The following is an 18,756-nucleotide window of genomic DNA, read 5'->3' on the forward strand; positions in this document are numbered from 1 at the left end:
CGCTGATAACGGTCGAAAAAGGTCTCGCTGCCGATGATGAGGTCAACTTTTCCAGGTGCATAAAATGGTGGATCAACAAATCGCTCTCCGTTCGGCGTTTTCCCAATTGATGTTGATTTCCTCTGTAGTCTCGTAAATATTGACTTAGGAACATTTTTTTTTTTTTTTTGAAATAATGTGATACACCACAATCGGCAGTAAAAATACCAATATTAACATTTTTAAAACAATCGCAAATGTTTTAAAAATATATTTAGGTAATCACATATCTATTTAGCATTCACTGCGCCATGGTCGATCACTAGATTGTATCTTATTTTCCGAAAAATTACTGTTCTCTTATCCTGAATCTTTTTTTTTCTTTCGATACTCAATTTTTGATTTGCTATTATATATATATTCAAGGAACTTCTGCAACTATTGAAAAAATAAGCTAGCTTAACATGCAGAATCCACGCTCCATAGATTTCTTATTTAGACGTTTGTTTTAAATTAGATCTCTGAACAGCTTTTTGTAAGCTTAGTCGTGAAGTGTGTATCCATCTTCACCTTGTGTGCTAAATCTCCTCTTCCGTCATATCACTTTTCACATTTCACTACTCAGAAGAGTACAAACGTTGGCCTTTTTTATAGTCATTACCACCACACGTGGCTTATTTTATTTACAGACTATCACTTAAAAATAATTTAGAATAAATAGCGTTAATTTTGTAAATTTCGTCTGTACATGATCAATAATAGAGAGGGGGACTAATCAACAATTAAAAAAGGAAGTATCTAAAGGATCACAAATCACGAATTTCATAAACTAGTCGGTCACATATACAATACTGCTGCTCAAAGACACGCCCCATCCCGAAACGAACACAAGTCCGAACGCAGATGTCGACCGTATTTCCCAGTGCGCGCTCCTACTTAACCGTTGAGGGCATCTTTTCGAGGAAGTCCAGTGCCAGCACTTTCTCCACCTCGTCGAGGCAGCTCTTGGTGTCCTTTTCCGTGTCGGCCGTGTAGGAGATGTGCGAAGGCCATCGCATCGACAGCGTCGAGAAGAAACTGTACAGATCCTGCAGGGTGTTGATCGACTGGCAGGTTAGCATGATGTGGCTGCCCTTGGTGGTTTGGGCCTTCTGTTGATGAGATATGCGGCGAATTAGTGTCAGTCCGAACGTTAATGAACATATTATTAGAGCGTTCTCGCAACGAATCCCAATGGACCAACATGTTTTTCTTCTAGTCGAAATCCTTCGACGATTGATTTAGTTTTAACGGATTCAAGTCAGCTGTGTGGCCAATTGGTAACTCATGCTGACTTTGACTCTGATCACCTTCCTGTGACGTTTGATATCTTACAAGAAGCCATTAATAATCCAATTAGCTCTACTTTTAATTATCGTCTGATTGGGATTTATATAAAACTTATATCGATGGGAATTTTGATGTCGATATTCCTCTAGATACCAAAAGTGATATTGATAATGCTCTCGTATCTTTGACAAATTTAATTATCGAAGCCAAAGGCATTGCAATTGTGAAATGTGAAATTAAATTCAACTCCATTGTTATTGACGACGATCTTCAGCTATGTAAGACGAAGGAAATACCTATACCAAAGAACTCCAGATCCCGCGTTGAAAGTTATCTGGTGAAATTTGCAAGAAATTAAAAAAAACTTTTCGCTATTCTGAGAAAAACCAACTTTGAGAATTATGTTTAAAAGTTGGATCCCTTCGTTCGTTCTAAACCCTTTTGGAAATTACCGAAAATTCTTTTTAAAAAATCTTCAAAAGCCAATTCTAGCGCATTAAGAGGGAAATAAAATTTTATAAACAAATGGCGAAAAGGCTCAAAAACTTACTCAGCAGTTGAGAGTGCCCATCATTTTGGTCTAGGTCTAGTGTAGTCCAATTGAGGATCAGGTTACACGGCGCTTCGAAGACATTATCAATCATGAGAATGTTTTGACCTTTCGTTGGGAACTTATTTGGATGAACGGTTTGGATGATTTAATTACTAGAAAATATATAAAATATGAAAGCCCCGGGTGATGATGGCATTTTTTACATACTTATCAAAAAAGTTTCTGAGAGCTTTTTATCCTTTTTAGTTAGTTTATTTAACAAATAAATGCCATCGCCGGATATTTTGTTCGTATTTTTGCTAAAATCAACTCACATAGAATTGTGCGTGGTATCTCCGTAGCGTGTGTTTGATATGCTCACAAACACATTCTCTCGCTTTATTCCAAAGTGTGCTGCTGTCAAAGAAAACGAACAGTCCCGATTTTATTTAGTGAAATATAGAGCAAATATTGCTTAAATTTGCTCTTTGTGGTGATAATCAAGTGGTGATAAAGTGTAAAAAGTAGTTTACGTACTTAATTTCTCGTGTCATACGCAATTAAGAGGAGAAACAGGCGATCCAAAAAAGTAAGTAACAGTTTGCTATTCGTGCGCTGCTTTCTTTGGCAATGCAATAATGGCATGAATTTCATAGGTGCAAATTTGTTTCGGTGATTAACACATCAAATCTTGCTACTTTTACACAAACAACTTATTCAAATGAAAGCTTAGACTTGAAATTGTGTGATTGAATCAAAATTATGTTCATAAATAGTGTATGTTTGCTGGAAAACGCAAATATTTTTGAGGGTGCCAACAACTGTCGCACCCTGCCAATGCCGTATTCTTCCCTAATTCTGTGCATAATAAAAAACACTTAAATATTTCATTACTTTTGCACGTTTTTAGTACCATGTATGTTTCCTAAAGTCTATCTGACTACGACGTTTTACCGTTCTTGTACGCTAAGTATACGAAAAAACGTCCGCTCCAAAACGAACTTTAACATAAGACCTGGAGAATTAGACCCAAACCCAATCGACTCAGCTGCGATGAATTGAGATGATGCCTGTGTGTGCGTGTATGTGTGTATGATGTATGTGCACAAAGATCTTATTAATTTTTCAAGTCCATTATCCGATTGCTCGCCATCGCCACAAGTTGCTTTCGACGATCCATTTTTTCCGTTAGACAATTTTCCAAATCGGTTATTCTGTTCATGTCAATGGTCAAGTCACTGTTTTGCCTTGTTTACTAAAGTTCGCCATTGATGAAAAGGCAATTTTTTATTCCGATCAAATCGAATATTTATATAGAATGAAAATAAATGTAATCCAATGCGAATAATAAGACCAGTCCTACATAAATGCTAATGTTGCCCAAAGTGCTATTTTCTCAAATGTCGGAATGCCAGTCCGACCTAGGAAATCTCCGAGTGGGGAATTATGTCGATTTTTCAGGGAAAATTATTCGTGCTAGTCACGTGACTGTGATGCGCAAGGCCAAGTAGCAGATAGCCCTTGTCTCTTTCCGGATAATCTATCTTCGCATTTTTGCTCTTCCTGTTTTATTCCAGCATTTTGAAATATGTTTCCTTGCCAAAACAGTTGCTACGTTCAATTTGGGTTGACAAGCCAGGTTTATTGTACCTATTCATTCCGCGCGCACAATTAGGAACAGAAAGTAAATTTTGTGCCATATTCTGCGCAACATAAATTGCTTTCTATAAGATAAAAATTACACTCTGAAAGCCGATTTTCATCATATTGAAGCAACAAATATTCTGCTTTTGCACTTCGCTTTTAAAAAAATGAGTCCAAATCTTTTTTTTGCTCAAATTCGAGAAAAAAAAATGTTTACATGTGTTTTAGCGCTGCTGCAAATGGCGGCCATTTTTTGACATTTTTCGATTTTACCGATTTTGTTTTACTCATCGCTAATTTATTGCTTTATTATCTGCCCATGATAACAATAAATTCCCAACTTTTTGATGACATGTAAGTAAGGTATACCTCGATTATATGGACCCTCGATTATATGGACTTCGATTATATGGACTTTTTACCTCGATTATATGGACAATTTTTCTCGCCCAAATTTTTTTTCGTGATTTGGGTTTCTGAAAAGCTATTGAATATTCTATGTCATATTTTACATTGATTTTATATTTATTAGGGTAAATTGGGGCAGGTAAAGGCCAGTAAGTCATGTTTTCGAACTTATATTCATATAATCCCACATTGAATCATATGTTCGGCTGACTGGATTAATTTACCATTTTCACGTTGGAAATGTCGTTGTACTTGTATATTGCATTAATCAACAGCACCTCGGCCACGTCCTTACAAATCTCTGCTATATGAAAACTAGAAGTGAATTGTCAGTCTGACAGTATGAGAAGCAAGTGATGAAATAAGGTTGACGTATTTAACTGTTCGATCTTTGCTTTAAACCTTTTTCTGCTTTTGGTGCATGGAATTACGTGTAGAAGGGCAGATGACGCATTAACATCCAACAAATTCGACCCACGGATTTTGTTAGCAGTATGTCTAGGAAACTGGAAGAGTTTATTTCAATGTGTGCTAATTTTTTTTTTTTTTGTATGAGCTTGATTATGATTTGAACTGTAAAGAACTGAAAAATCTCTTTAGTCTTTAGTCTTTATATTTAAATAAGTGTTGTCGAATATCCCTCGGCCGCATTCATATTTGTTCACCACAAGCTTGCGGATTATACTGATGCTTAAGGGCAGGAAAAGAAACTGAATATCCGGAATGTGAGTGTTGCTGTTTAAACGTTCAGCAAGCGAGTGATCCTTAAATGCTCATGCAGGATCACTTGGCCAAACATACGCCCGATTTAGAATTTGAATTAGGTCAATTTTTCTTCAGTCGTTTCAGGTTTAAAAAAATATGGGTTCTGTAGGAAAGTTAACCTTCAACGAGTCAAAGAATTAAATGAGACAATAAAACGAACCACAATTTTAGACAGGAAGGGTCAATTGGCACTGGTAGATGGATAGGATCCCTTATTTACATTCATAAAAATTAATCCCTATCAAACGCAACTTGCAAGTTGCAAGCAGATCGGTTAAAGATAAGTGTCAGAAAAAGAGGCTGATTCTAAGTGTTCTTGTACATATTCAATAATGTATTTTGGCCATATTTTTTGAGCCCATAGTTCCATCCGGTCAATTTTCAATAGTAGACAATGAAATAATATTCTCCATCCAAATCAGTTTGCTGCGATCAAATAGATTGAGAACAAGTGTCAGTCCTTTTATATAAAGTTTGTTTTTTTATGCGAATATATAACTTTGCTTTGTTGCTAAAACAGGTAGGCACTGTAGTTAGAATTCCTACAAAAGTATATTATTGTGTACATTTTAAGCTTGGCAAACTCTCCATCACTAACGTAATCTTAGAATGGTGTGCAAGTTTGCAACTGGAAAAAAGTTACGTTCTTACAAAAGCTCATCATCTGCTGAGTTGTCATAAATAGGTCAAAACATGCGAATTAGACTGCAGGAAAATAAATGGATATTTTCTAGTGTATTAAGACTTATTTTCATCGTATAACATAAATTTTGAGGAAAAAACATTTGCTTCGATTATATGGACTTTTTTGCATCGAAAAAGTCCATATAATCGAGGTATAGCTGTAGAATAATAACACTAAATAAAATTAAAAAAAAATGTTTTAGTATCAAAGTGCGCAGAATTAGGAGCCGCGCAGAATTCGGCACGCTCACGGTAATTCAGAAACTTTCAGAAATGATATGCGGAACTCGAATGAACTCATACTATTGCCAGACGGTTTCAGGCCATTTGGCCGAATGGTCATTAGGCCGAATGGCCATTAGGCCGAATTAGCAAAAAGAAGCAAAAAAGTGAAGAATGAGAAGTTCTTTCTTCACTTTACCCCTCCTTCCTTCTCCCTTCTTACATCTTACTTTTTCTATCTGTCGTCTTTTTCCATCTTCTTCATTTTTTTTCTTTATCGCTCTTTCTTATGTCTTCTCCCAGCTTCTTTTTTCTTTCTGCATTCTTATTCCTTTTTCTTCCTTCATTCGTCCTCTTCCTTCTTTCTTTCTCTTCTTTTCCCCACCCTTCTTCTTTTATCCTTTTTTTCTTTCTTTCTTGTTGCTTCTTTCTTTCTTCTTGTTTCTTCCTTTTTTCTTCTTCCTTCTCAATTATTTCTTCTTTCTTTCTTGCTCTTTCCCTCAGCCTTCTTCCTTTTTTCTTCTTTCTACTTCCTTCATCCTTCTTATTTCTTCCTTCTTCCTTCTTACTTCTTCCTCCTTTTTTCTTCTTCCGTCCTACTTCTTCCTCATTTCGCACTACTCACTTCTCAATCCCCAGTTCTCATTCGGCCTAATGGTCATTTGGCCTAATGACCGTTCGACCTAGTGACCACTAGACCTAATGGCCTTCAGCCTAATGACCCAACATCAAATTTTATGATTTGATCGACAGTTCAATTTCCCGATCGGTTTCATGATTTCCCACATTTTCCCAATATTTTCCCGGTCGGGTCCAATTTCTGATTTTTTCCTGCTTTTTCCGGTTATCCCGACTGGATGGATACCCTTTATGACAAACGGCGTACCTCTGTTGTCCGGTAGTCCTGGCAAAAAATTGATTGAAATTTAAGCTGCTAAGAGCAAAAATGTAAAAAAGTACGTTTTTCCATACTTATTTCCTAATAAATTACGCGTTGTGAAAAGCGAGGACGCAACCAATCGAGCCCATATTTTGCACATGGTGGTTAGGGTCCCAAAACGATTCAGAAAAATCTTGATCTCACTCGATTGGATGAAGTTTGCGTTTTTCCATACAACTGCGCCCCAATAACTAATCTTGTTTTCGATGACACAATTTTGACTTTTGCGGAACTGAATCAGTCCATAGCAAATGCGAATTGTACGTCAAACTGGCCATTATCAAACGGACGTATGTTTTCATCTTTACATAACGATTTTTTATATTAAGCTATCATGTACCTAGCTTGTTTAAAATTTTGATAATAATTATGTTACTTACCGGTGAATGTGACGTGTATCGGAAGTCCATCAACTGCGATATTCGGGTCACGTGCGGTATAAAAGCAATACTTTTCGCTTCATCGTAGCTTCCCGGCCTTAGCAAGTGCTCGTTTTGGCTACTGACGAACGCCCAGCGGTACCTAAAAGGCCATTGAAAACATCATTATATATTCAGTAGACCAGCCTAGAAAATAAAACGAATCAGCGGGAAGGGATACCTACATTTGGAAGTGCGGGAGAATGGTCGCTGGGAGGACACAACCCAGCTCCAGCAGCTTGGCGGTTTCCAGCTGTACCATTCTCCAGTGCGGATGCCCGTACGAGTACAGTCCGTTGTTTGTGTTGGTTACCCACGCCGTGTCCAATCCAGACAGCATCCGAATATGTTGGCTGAAACAGGAGGATAACGAACTATCAGTTAGAAAAGCTGAACATTCATCTCTGGCATGGATGAGGTCCCTGATCATGGAGCGCAATTTTCCCTAAACCATCGCCCTAGAGTTTGGACCAAGTTCTTACCTCGATTGCGACCTGTTTGAACATTGGGAACAGTGATCGGAGCAGTAAAGAAAAAGAGACAAAATATCGACAGGTGAAAATTCGAACATTTCTTTGGTGCAAAATTTTGAAAGCCCAACAGGGGAAAGCAAATATTCTACTGTCAACGAGAATGTTTTTGTGTTTGTGGATGTTTTCCTCTGTAGATGTAGACTCAGAGTTTGAAACGATAGGCGAATTATATTTACAGAAGCTTGCGTATTAGATGCTGATAAGAGTTTCGATGTATTTGAACTACTGGTAGCGTAAAGTTTAGACAAAGGTATTAAATAGAGAAAAATGCATAATAAATTTCCTATGCTACTTACCTAAATTCCTCAGTATCTGTCATCAGTTCTTGTTCGATGGAAAGGAACACCTGAACCATTTCGGCGATGATGATCGGCCAGAGACTAGTTACGTTGTCGGCCGACATCCGCAAAAGTAGCACCCGGAAACAGAGGAATACCGCCGACTGTATAAGGGGTACAACCTGGGGTAGTCTTAGGCTGTTGGCAAGTTGTTCTACAAAATGCGGTATTATCACGATATGCAAGGTAGACGATTGTGCAAAGTAAATATTACCTTGAATCTCCGGCATATATTTGTGGTACTGATCCACTTCACTGCAGAAAATGACGAAGGCCAATCGCTTCAATAGCAGAGCCCGTTGTTCATATTCCTGCTCCTTAGAAGTGAATATGTTTAGCGATCCGGTTTGTGCTAGTGGCAAGCGATCTGAAAGAAACAACAAAAGACTTAGACAATTCTTCCTAAAAGAATGAAGAAGTGAAACGCACTCATAAGATCTCTAAAAGTGGTATTATCACAGGTCATCAAACTATCGAGGATAGTTTTCCAGTAGGGCAAGCAGCGGCTGTCAAACTGGAAGAAGGTTGCATCCAGCAACAGATCAAGGGCGTCCTTTCTCCATGCCTTCCGAGTATACTGTTGGAACGAACAATCGGTTTATAAGGTCATACATTACAATTATGGTTCATGTTAATTTTACCTGATAGGTACTCAAACTCGCCAGCAAGTGAGAGCACGCGTGGAACGTCGGAATGTTCTTTACCGTGTGAGTTTTTAGATAAGGCACAATGTTGTACATAACGCCGGTCACCACCGCGGTTACCTTGTCCTTCTCCTGGGAACTAAAGACCACGTCTAACAACGGCGCGAGAATGCTTGCCAGAATCTAAAAGTAAATTATTATTTCCAAAGCATAATCAAACTATCAATTAACATTTACCGATTGCGCCTGAATGGAGTAGTGCTGATTGGATGGCATCAGCAGCCCGTCCTTAGTGCTCTCGATCGAGCTAAACTCTTCCTTCACCGAGAGATTTCGCCGCAGCCAGGTGGTTTGTTCCAAACACGAACCCGCCACATTGGAGATGGCTTCCACCAACCGCTGCGTGACGTCGTGCAGATCCCGTAGATCCTTTTTATCCGCAAAAGGAATCACCGAACACCGCTGAACAAACTCGTTCAGGATGGATAGAGCGACGAATTGGGCCGGTATTTGTAGCGAGAGGCAGTCTTTGAGCAAAGCATACAGTGAACTCCAGCAGTCATTGAAATGGGCTTGAGCAACGCTCTGCAGGTAAAAGAACAACAACTCTAGGGCGCTGACCTCGATGTTGAACCCAACGGGAGGTTGGTAGATTTGTGGGGGAGATTTTATGACTTGGTGCATGGTTTGGATGAACGAATCAACCGACATGATCCGAATACCGGAAATTAACTTGACGAGCAAAAGTTGATTCTCGTTCGCTTGAGGTAATGCTTTGGCCATGACCTCGAAGAAATCGATGCCGTCGGCGCTACCGTCGGCCGAGATGCTGTCTATTGGAATTGCGGTGTTGAATATGTCACTACTCCGTTCGTACCAAGCGACAGAAATGGCAGTGAGAAAGTTTGTGCCGTAGTGCAGTGAGATTGGACTAAGAAATTCTAGCAGCTGGTGCTTCACGTGTCGGAACTCGCTAATGCTGGTTTCCCAGAGCGTGGCAATGGTGATAATGATGCGGGGCAGATGACTAAGGATTGCAGTTCTGGCAACTTTTTGGTGACTATTTTTGGCTTGGTTCTCGTTCAAAAGAGAGGAAGAGAGAAACACGTTCACGATACTGTTAATGATTTGACCGGAGTTAGTAGACGGGGAAGTAAGATTGCTCGAGGGACTGAAAACGTTCGCCAGGGAGATTTGCTGGGAGCTGTCTAACAGACAGTAGTGCGATAATACTGTGATGGCCTCCAGCTGGGACACAATGTAATCGGTACACTGGTTGTGAATCCTATCCCGTTTGGTGATGCGGTCCAAGTTTGCACACAGCTGGTGGATAATGCTGATGACGATGTTGGTCAGATTGTTCAAGGGGAGATAGGTGAGGCAGGATGTTATCATGTCGGTCCAACTTTTATGGATGTGTTTCAACTTATCCGAATGCAGCGCAGATAAGACAGCCGATAAGAACATGGGTTGTTGACTAACCAGCTGATTAGGAATGTACTTGTAGATGCGTTTGTTCTCGGGGGCATGTCGCGTCGGAGAGTTGCTGGAAAGGACGTTCTTGATGCCCTCATTGAATCGTTCGTCATTTCTCTGAATCATGATTTCATGTTCTAATTTGATTACGGCTAAAATAAGATTGAGCAGTTCGATCTGGTAGGCTTCTGCGTAGAGACGGGAACTTTCCGGATCGTTGAAAACTAAGATCTCGTCGGAGTAAGTGTAACATTGAGGCGACGTGAAATAATTGACCGACGACGTCAAGCAGTACAGAAGAATTTTCTGAACTTTGCATTTCTCCATCAGATCGGCGATGTAATTTGCCAAGTTTTTACCGACATCCTTGACGATTGTCAGGAGTTCAGAGAAAATTTTAGTCATCAGTTTTATACATTCCAGTTGAATTTTGGAGTTCCCATTCAGATCGTCTTTGGAGGGTTGAGCCTTCAGCTCTTCGTCCTTTTGATAATAGCTTCGAGTATAGTAAAGTAAAAGCGTCACGATGACCTCCAAGTACATACATCCTCTGTACATGCTTTGATACTCAGCTTCGTCGTGTCCATCAGTAAAATTTTTGCCAAAAACGTTCCTTCGATGCCGTACCAGTAAGTTCCGAATCTGACTGCTCGTAACCGAAGTTGTAACGGAAAGGCAAAGGAAGAACCTGTTATCATTCACTAAAATATTCTTCAACGTCTCCAAGGTGTAAAGAATCTGTTTGGTATTGAATATCGATTCATAAATTAGGAAATGGGTGTGGAACGGATATAATTTGGACAAATTTCTCCAGTTCTTACGACGACCAAATCCAAACAGCTCGCCATCTCTGGCCTTGGCGCTGTCCTTGCTATTGCTGCTACTACGTTGCGAATCGCCCCCGAAGACGCTGCCGCTCGAGGGCGTTTCCGAAGCAGTCGCTGGGGGATCTCCCGGTCCTGTTCCAAACACAATTTCTGCATCGTTCCCCGTTGCTGTGATGGATGACGATGCATTGGACGTTAACGAATAGTTTAGAGTGCGCTCGGACAGCGTTGACACAAAGCCCTCATCATCCATTGACATCCCGCCCGAAGCGCTGGAAGAGATAAGGTAGGTTTTTCTATTCTTGAATCGGTCACCCGATATGCTGACAAAGTCCTTGATGGGACCGTCTTCTACGTACCGTTTGATTGTTTCAGTATCGTAAAAACCCGCTGCCGTCGTGGATCGGCTGTAGCTACCCTCACTCAATCGGCCCTTCTTTCGTTCGAAATCTCCGTCACTTGCTTCGTCAATGTCCGAAGTTGACCTATGGAATTCTTTCTTATCGATTCCATTTGGAAGCGATCCCGACTCCACGGCACTCGGTTCGCAGTCGATCAATCCCATCGAATTAGATCTGTTTCGCAACGCTTTAGGGCTCTTCCCGTTCAGTTCCTTCTCCAGTGGGTTTATAATGAACGAGATCTTGGTGAAGTTATCGTCTGTTGCTGCAGTTGCTGCCACTTCCTTTGAACTGTCGCTCGTTATGTAATTCGATACTTGGCTGCTGTTGGCCTTTGAGCCGATTGAGACTCCGAATATTTTCTTTTGAATGGTCCTAATTGGACTACGTTTTTTACTCAGTACGTTATCCATGTGATATCGGATGCACCCATCTTCGGAACTCACAGCGAAGCATTCTTTGTCCAGAAACGAGTCTCCGTCCGCTACGAGATCTTTCTCCCATTCACTGCCGGTGTCGTTATCCTGTTTGTATCGTTTCGTGTAGATGATGCTCATCCGTTTTGTACTTTCATTCAGCAGGATCTTTAGCAAAGGTTTCAAAATTCGTCCCATGTCCCCTCGAACCAATGCTTCCTGTAGCCACTTTGAAACAGTGACCTGCATCGACAAATTGCTCGGCAATGTTAGCACGTCCAAGATCAGGAATAACAACTTTTCAAACTCTTTCCCATGATGGGTATCACGACCGAGCTTCCAGAGAAGTTGGAATCGTCGAAATTCTGCTGGTTCGATTTTTAGTTCCGTAGTCGACAGAGCCGGAATGGACCAAAACACGTGCAGATTATGACGGTCCGATCCACTATTTTCTCTCTGCGGCACGATTACCTTGCTTATGATGACATCTTCGGTGAACTTCGGATCTAAGCAGCTGTGTATTCGGTACAGCAGTACACTGATGTTTCGAGCTTCGGAGCGTCCTGCTTCCAGATGGTTCCACAGCATACTCGTTAGCACCTGGAACACCTTTGTTTTCTTCTCCAGGTAAAGCACGTGGGACAACTTCAGCAAGGGCATCATCATCACAAACGTTGTACCGGAACTGCTGGATTTGGGCTTTCGATCATTTGTCCGCAGTAAACTGATCATGTCGATCAGAGTCTGCGCGGCAGACAGTTGTGTGTCCAAATCCCCGATGAACGCAGCCAAAATAGTCAGTGCTTTTAACCAGCCTGGTATGTTATCACATTTTCATTAAAACCACTATCGTTTCCGTAGCTCGGAAAAGATGACATTTCCGTCAGTACGTTGCATGCCAGTTTGAGAGCACTTCTTAGCGATTCCGATATCCTGGCATTGATCACTCGTTTAAGCTTCTCATTGCTCTCCAAAAGAGAATCTATTTCATATATGCCTCGTTTCGTACCGGTATCTGTCGCACTCCACTGCTCAAACACTTCACTATTTCGTTCACGATCTATCGTCTTCGCCAAAATCGCTTTCAACTTTTTACTATCGGACACCCCCACAATCTTCAAGGTCTGGAAAGTGTCCTCGAGCTCAGGCTGCAGTGCATTTATCACATACACGTCGTCGTTCAACAAACACTTGCTATCGCTCGGATTTATGAAGAGGTTGTCTTGCAAGCTAACCTGTTCCGACGATGATGCCGAACTTCCCATCGATTCCACATTCGATCCATCGAAGATCTGCCGGCACACGTAAAGTTCATAGAACAACACATACTGTTTGATACACTTCTCTAAAATAGGACAATCTGGCAGCTGGGCCGGTGCAATCTGCCTCGTAACCTTAATCACAATATCCGACTGGACGTCCTCCTTGTCGCTGTTCAGACTCTGCCGCTCCTCCTGACTCGATTCACCTCCAGTGACATCTTCGTTCTTCAAATTGGGCGTTGAGCTTGCCGTGGCAATCGTCGTGTGCGATCCACTCGCCCCGTTGGACATTACGCTTACATTGGCGGTACTTTTGCTCGCCGACGTGCTCTGATCCAGATCACTCAACTTGGTGTAGGATTTGGATTTCTTCGATTTTTTGCTGTACTTCCCCTTCTTGTTCAGGCCCTGGCTGGAGCTCGATCGAGTGAAGGAACTGTCCTGAACTACCTGAAGAGAGGTTTCGTGGATCTTCGAGTCTGAATTACTCTTTTCGAGCGAAACTGTTTCCTTTGCTTCCTGGCCTTCCGTGGTAACACTATTGCTGCGGGTGCTGATCGATAGGTCAAGTACCTTCTCCGACCTGGTAGATTGGAAGAGATGAAGACAAAGTAATGAAATCGAATATCAAAAGAATAATTTCAAAGAATTTTATAATAACTTGTTTGAGTGAATTCCATAGACCAGAGGTTCCCAATTGTTTGTGGACATGTGACCACTTAGCAGAATCCCATATTGCTTGTGACACATAGGGCTGACTACTCCTAAGAAAGTTTCAAAAAGCCGAAAGTATCAGAAGGCTAAAATATGTATCTAAAAGCTGAAATTTATGAGTTGAAATGAATCCCAAGCAAACGAGTTATTGTACCAACCGTTTTGAGTGGTTGAATAGTGAATAATGAATAAAGAATGAAGAACAGAGAATGAAAAACAAAGAATAAATAAAAGAGAATAAAGAAGAAGAATAAAGAATAAAAAATAAAAAATGAAGAATTAGGTATAAAAAATAAAGAAAAAAAATAAAAAAATAAAGAATAAAGATTAAAGAATAAAAATTGCACAGAAAAGAAGGAAGGAAGAAAAAAGAAGGAAGGAAGAAAAAAGAAGGGTGAAAGAAAAAAGATGAAAGCTTAAAGAAATAACATAGGAGAAGGAAGAATAAAAAAAATAAGATAAAGATGAAAGAAAGAATAATGATAAAACAAGATAAAAAAGGAAGACAGATGGAAAAAGGAAGAAAAAGACGGAAGAAGGAAGAAAGAAGACGGAAGAAGAGAGAAAGAAGACGGAAGAATGGAGAAAAAAAACGACGAAAGATTGAAGAAAGTGCCTAGAAGAAGGAAGAAGAAAAAAGTAAGATAAAGATGGAAGAAGGATTAATGATGAAGCAAGAAGAAACAAGGAAGAAGGAAGAATAAAGATGAAAGAATGGAGAAAGAAGAAAGAACAAGAATGGAAAGAAGGTAGAAGAAAGAAAGAGAAAAGAGGAAGGAAAAGGACAAGGAAAAAAGAAATTGAAGGGAGAAAGAAAACTGGACGAAAGAAGGAGGGGACAAGGAAGAAGGAAGAAAAGAAAGAAGGAAGGACGAAAGAAAGAAGAAGAAAAAGGATGAACTAATGAAGAAAGAAGAAGGAAGAAGGTAGAATGAAGAAACAATAGTGTATAGAGAATAGGAATGATAAAAAAGAAAGAATAAACTAGGAAAAGGAAGAAGGTAAAGAAAAGAAGACACAAAGGAAGAAGGTAGAAGCACAGATAAACAGACGTCTCACTCAACATAAGTTCCATCGTTCACTTTTTCAACGGTAGATTCAATTTTTTGAAGGTGGTTAATCGGCCACCGATGGCGCTTCCATCGATTTTGCTTGTGTTTGACGTTTCCACACTACCGCCATCTGGTTGCCGATTGTCCACTCACAGTGAATTTAGCATTGGGCGATAATGTTTCCGTGACGATGATTTGAATTGCATTTTGTTCTAAGTGAGACGTCTGTTTCTCTGTGGTAGAAGGAAGAAAAAACAAGGAAAAGAGAGAAGGATTAAAAAGGAAAAAAAAGAAAAAATAATGAAACGGAAGAAATAAGAAAACAAAAGAGAAGAATGAAGAAAGAAGATAAAAAACTTAAGGAAGAAGAAAACTGAAAAAAGAAGTAGCAGGAAGAAAGAAGGAATAATTAAAGCGGAAGAAGGAAATAGGAACAAGGAAGGCGGAATTAAGAAGGAAGAACTAAGAAGAAAGAAGGTAGAACGAAGAAGGAACTAAAAAGGGTTGAAAAAGAAAGAAGGCAGAAGGAAGAAAAAATGAGGGAATAAAAAAGAAGGAAGAATGATGTAGGTAGAAAGAAGGAAGAAGAGAAGAATTAAGAATGAAAAATAAGAAAATTATCTTGGCAAGAATCTCTTGTACCTTTCTATGTTACCTCCATTTTTTTTTTGAGCTGTACAGACTAAAAAGAGAATTCCACATGAAAATGGAAAGACAACAAGAAGTCGCAAGAAGGTTCCGGATCATTTTAGTTTGTGCCCTTATTAACGTCAAATATGAATTCTTCCACTAAAATCGGTTTCTCACGATTTTCCAGCCTTTTGTTATTTCAGCCTTATACCTTACATGTTACTTTTTCAGCCTTTCTTGTTCAGCCTTAGGAGTTTTCAGCCTTATGTGGAAGTCCCAAATTGCTGCATACATGTTCTTCTTCTTCTTCTTATCGGCATTACATCCCCACACTGGGACAGAGTTACGCCTCGCAGCTTAGTGTTCATTAAGCACTTCCACAGTTATTAACTGCGAGGTTTCTAAGCCAAGTTACCATTTTTGCATTCGTATATCATGAGGCTAACACGATAATACTTTTATGCCCAGGAAAGTCGAGACAATTTTCAATCCGAAACTTGCCTAGATCGGGCACCGGGAATCGAACCCAGCCACCCTCAGCATGGTCTTGCCTTGTAGCCGCGCGTCTTACCGCACGGGCTGCATACATCATTGTACCTATTTACTAAAATCCCAACATTGTTTTATCTTATTTGGATTGAATTTATGTTGGATTTAAATTGGATTTGAATTAGTTTTGAATTGGATTTTGATTGAATTTAGATTGCGTTTGGATTGGATTTGTAAATAAATTAGATTTGCCAACAATTTTTATTCTATTTGGATTGGATTTGGATTTGAATTGTATTTGGATTGGATTCGAATTGGATTTGGATATGAATTAGGTTTGAATTGCTATTGGATTGATTTGAATTGCATTTGAATTGATTTGGTTGGATTAGATTGGGTTTGGATGCGATTTGGATTTGGTTTGAATTTGAATTGAATGTGGATTGGATTAGATTTAAATATGAACTAGATTTGGAATGGGTTTAGATTGAAACTGGTTTGGATTTAGATTGGATAAGCATTGAATTTGGCTTGGGTTTGGATTTGATTTGGATTCGACTTTGGATTTAGATTGAAATTGGTTTGGCTTTAGATTGGATTCGGATTGAATTTGATTTGGATTGCCAAAATCTCGGAAATTGGGAGCAGTTTCTTGACTTCGTAAAATGTGTTATTCTCTAATCATTCATTCATTTGTTAGATCCTAATTAAAAAGCTGGCATAGATTTATGGGACAAAATAGTGCCAACAGTAAGAATCAAGATTGGTCTTTCGCGATCCACCGTTAATAAATCCACGACCCCCCTGGGGGTCGCAACCCACAGTTTGGGAACCCATGCCATAAACTCTAAGATACATTTATTCTAACACAAATCCTAAATGTACTCACATAATCATCGGCTGCACTTTGGAGACAATTTTCACGCACAGCCGCAGCGAGGCGGCTACTTCGTTGGAGGTCATGTTCTCTGCGTACACTGTCAACATCCGGATCAGCGAGAGCAAGAACTTTGGCAGATACACCCGCGTCGTTTCGTTGTAGATCTCCAGCGAAAGCGTCTCCAGTAGAAATTCCGTCAGATAGCACAACTCAACCGTACCGGGTGGACCGGCGTCTATTCGGATATTGTCCTTGATGTTGGTGAAGTTGATGCTGTTCGCCCTGCCACTGCCACCGTCACCGCCAGAAGATGTCCTCGAGTCTTTTTTCGCTGCTCCATCCCGGTAGAGGGTGGTCATATAGTTCCAGATGTATGAAGGATCGAACGTGGAAAACAGTACGTTGGCATTCTTTTGCACTTCCAGGTTTCCATTGCACAATGAAATGGTACGGATGATGTCGCACAGCACGTCATCCAGTATGCGCTGGCCGATTTCGGCCTTGTCGAGCAATGAGATTAGTATTCTATAGGGGCTAAGATCTGGCGGGCTGGATGTGACACTGGCCCTAAGAATTAGTTTATATGCACTGATGAGAACCAGCTTTGAGTGAGTCTCAAAGTAGGTGTTTGGGTCGGTGGTTTCTCCATCGTGGCCGATGTCTTCCAAATGTTTCCCAAGACTGGTATCTGCGCCCAGAAGCCATGAATAGAGCCGACGGTTAAGCGACATGTCTCGCCGCAAGATAGTATTGAGAGCAGTTTTTACTAGTTTTGTAACATCTCGTTGTGAGAGAATCATTGCATGCATTGGGAATGCCAAGAGCAGAAACTCCAGAGTATTCCGCTGCACCAATATTACTGAATCGTTGAGACAGCTACACAAACCGGTTACCAGAAGTTCCACACTGCCTCCCATCAGTTGTTTCTGCTCCGAACAGGCTCGCTTTTTATCAAAATGTTCCAGCACGTAGCTGATTGCGGGCAGACGTACGGAAGCATTTGTGACTATGCATTCCCACAGGCAGGTGTAGAAGCATTCTGGTTTTACCGCGGCACAAACTTTGTCTAGCAGGGAACTGATTCGTTCGAAATGATCCTGTCCGGATTCTAGACCAGGGAATACACCACTCAGAAAACCACTGAGTGCAGGCCGCAGCTTTTCGCCCAGAGGAACAAAATACTTCTCATAAATGGAAAGCAGGGTGGGCCTCACGTTCATAGCTGAATAACCCAGCAAGGGAAACAATCCCGCACTATAAATGAACAGCTCCGAAGCCAGTCGGTCTACCCCAATATTGCTGAATATCACATCGTACGATTCCAGAGCCTTGAGATGAACTCCGGACGGCAGTGCTGGATGCATACACTGTGCCAAACGTTTCGAAATTTTAATCCGCCTGGGAATTATCTGATACTGTGAGTTGGAGGAGATGACCTTGTTTAGTTTCCCGAGTGCCGAGATCAGATCGGCCCACTCGCTCGAGTACTCGAAGTTCTTCAGTGCCTTATCGATGTTGGACATGTACACCCGATATTTGGATTGCTTCATCAAGTCGTACTCCTCCATTAATCCTGAGCCCGTGGCGGTGTCCATTTTTGCCTTCGGTGATCTCACCCTATGTAAAAAACGAAAAAAAAAAAACTTCAATTAGCAGTTGGTTGCAAATTTGACGGAAGTTGGATTGGGAAAATTTTACATTTTGCGTAATTTTTGAGGAAGCACCATTCAGACAATTCAAAACAACAACCATCTCCCGAAGCAGATACTTCCTGAATGCCATTCATTCGTTGGTTTCGTTCCATCGATGCTCCCACCTCGAATGTATCGATACAAGTGTAAAAGGTGATAATAGAAACAGACGCTAACAAGGCACTAATATATCACATGCAGCAACTGGGTATGATGATAGGTTATTGAATTAAAGTCTGTATGACTCCATGCCGGTCTTATCGTGCTCGCGCCGAGATTGACGAACGTAAACAGCCATCGAGCACAATTTACACACGTGAGTCATTCCAATTTCCAAATGATAATATTCGTAGTTGGGCGAGGTTTTGTTCGAACCCACTCAATTTCATTTCATCATCCGTTCGACACCCGACAGTGCCAATACAAGATTCCGTTATCAGTTGCACGTCGTCCGTGTGCGAAATTTGTGCTGCTCTAAGCA

The 18,756-nt window shown here is 40.6% G+C and overlaps 1 protein-coding gene across 1 annotated transcript; it reads right to left on the reverse strand.

Annotated features, from left to right (window-relative positions):
• Positions 1 to 212: 212 nt before the first annotated feature.
• Positions 213 to 18,412, reverse strand: LOC134218191 (protein dopey-1 homolog). Its single transcript, XM_062697099.1, is given in 12 exon segments — positions 213 to 1,130; positions 6,884 to 7,025; positions 7,108 to 7,275; positions 7,752 to 7,947; positions 8,008 to 8,160; positions 8,223 to 8,370; positions 8,435 to 8,620; positions 8,675 to 11,012; positions 11,100 to 12,393; positions 12,396 to 13,402; positions 16,594 to 18,201; positions 18,283 to 18,412. Coding segments are annotated over 12 exon segments (7,488 nt in total). The 5' UTR covers positions 18,312 to 18,412; the 3' UTR covers positions 213 to 911.
• Positions 18,413 to 18,756: the final 344 nt, after the last annotated feature.

The sequence above is a fragment of the Armigeres subalbatus genome, chromosome 2 (genome assembly GCF_024139115.2).
Source record: "Armigeres subalbatus isolate Guangzhou_Male chromosome 2, GZ_Asu_2, whole genome shotgun sequence".
NCBI lineage: Eukaryota > Metazoa > Arthropoda > Insecta > Diptera > Culicidae > Armigeres > Armigeres subalbatus.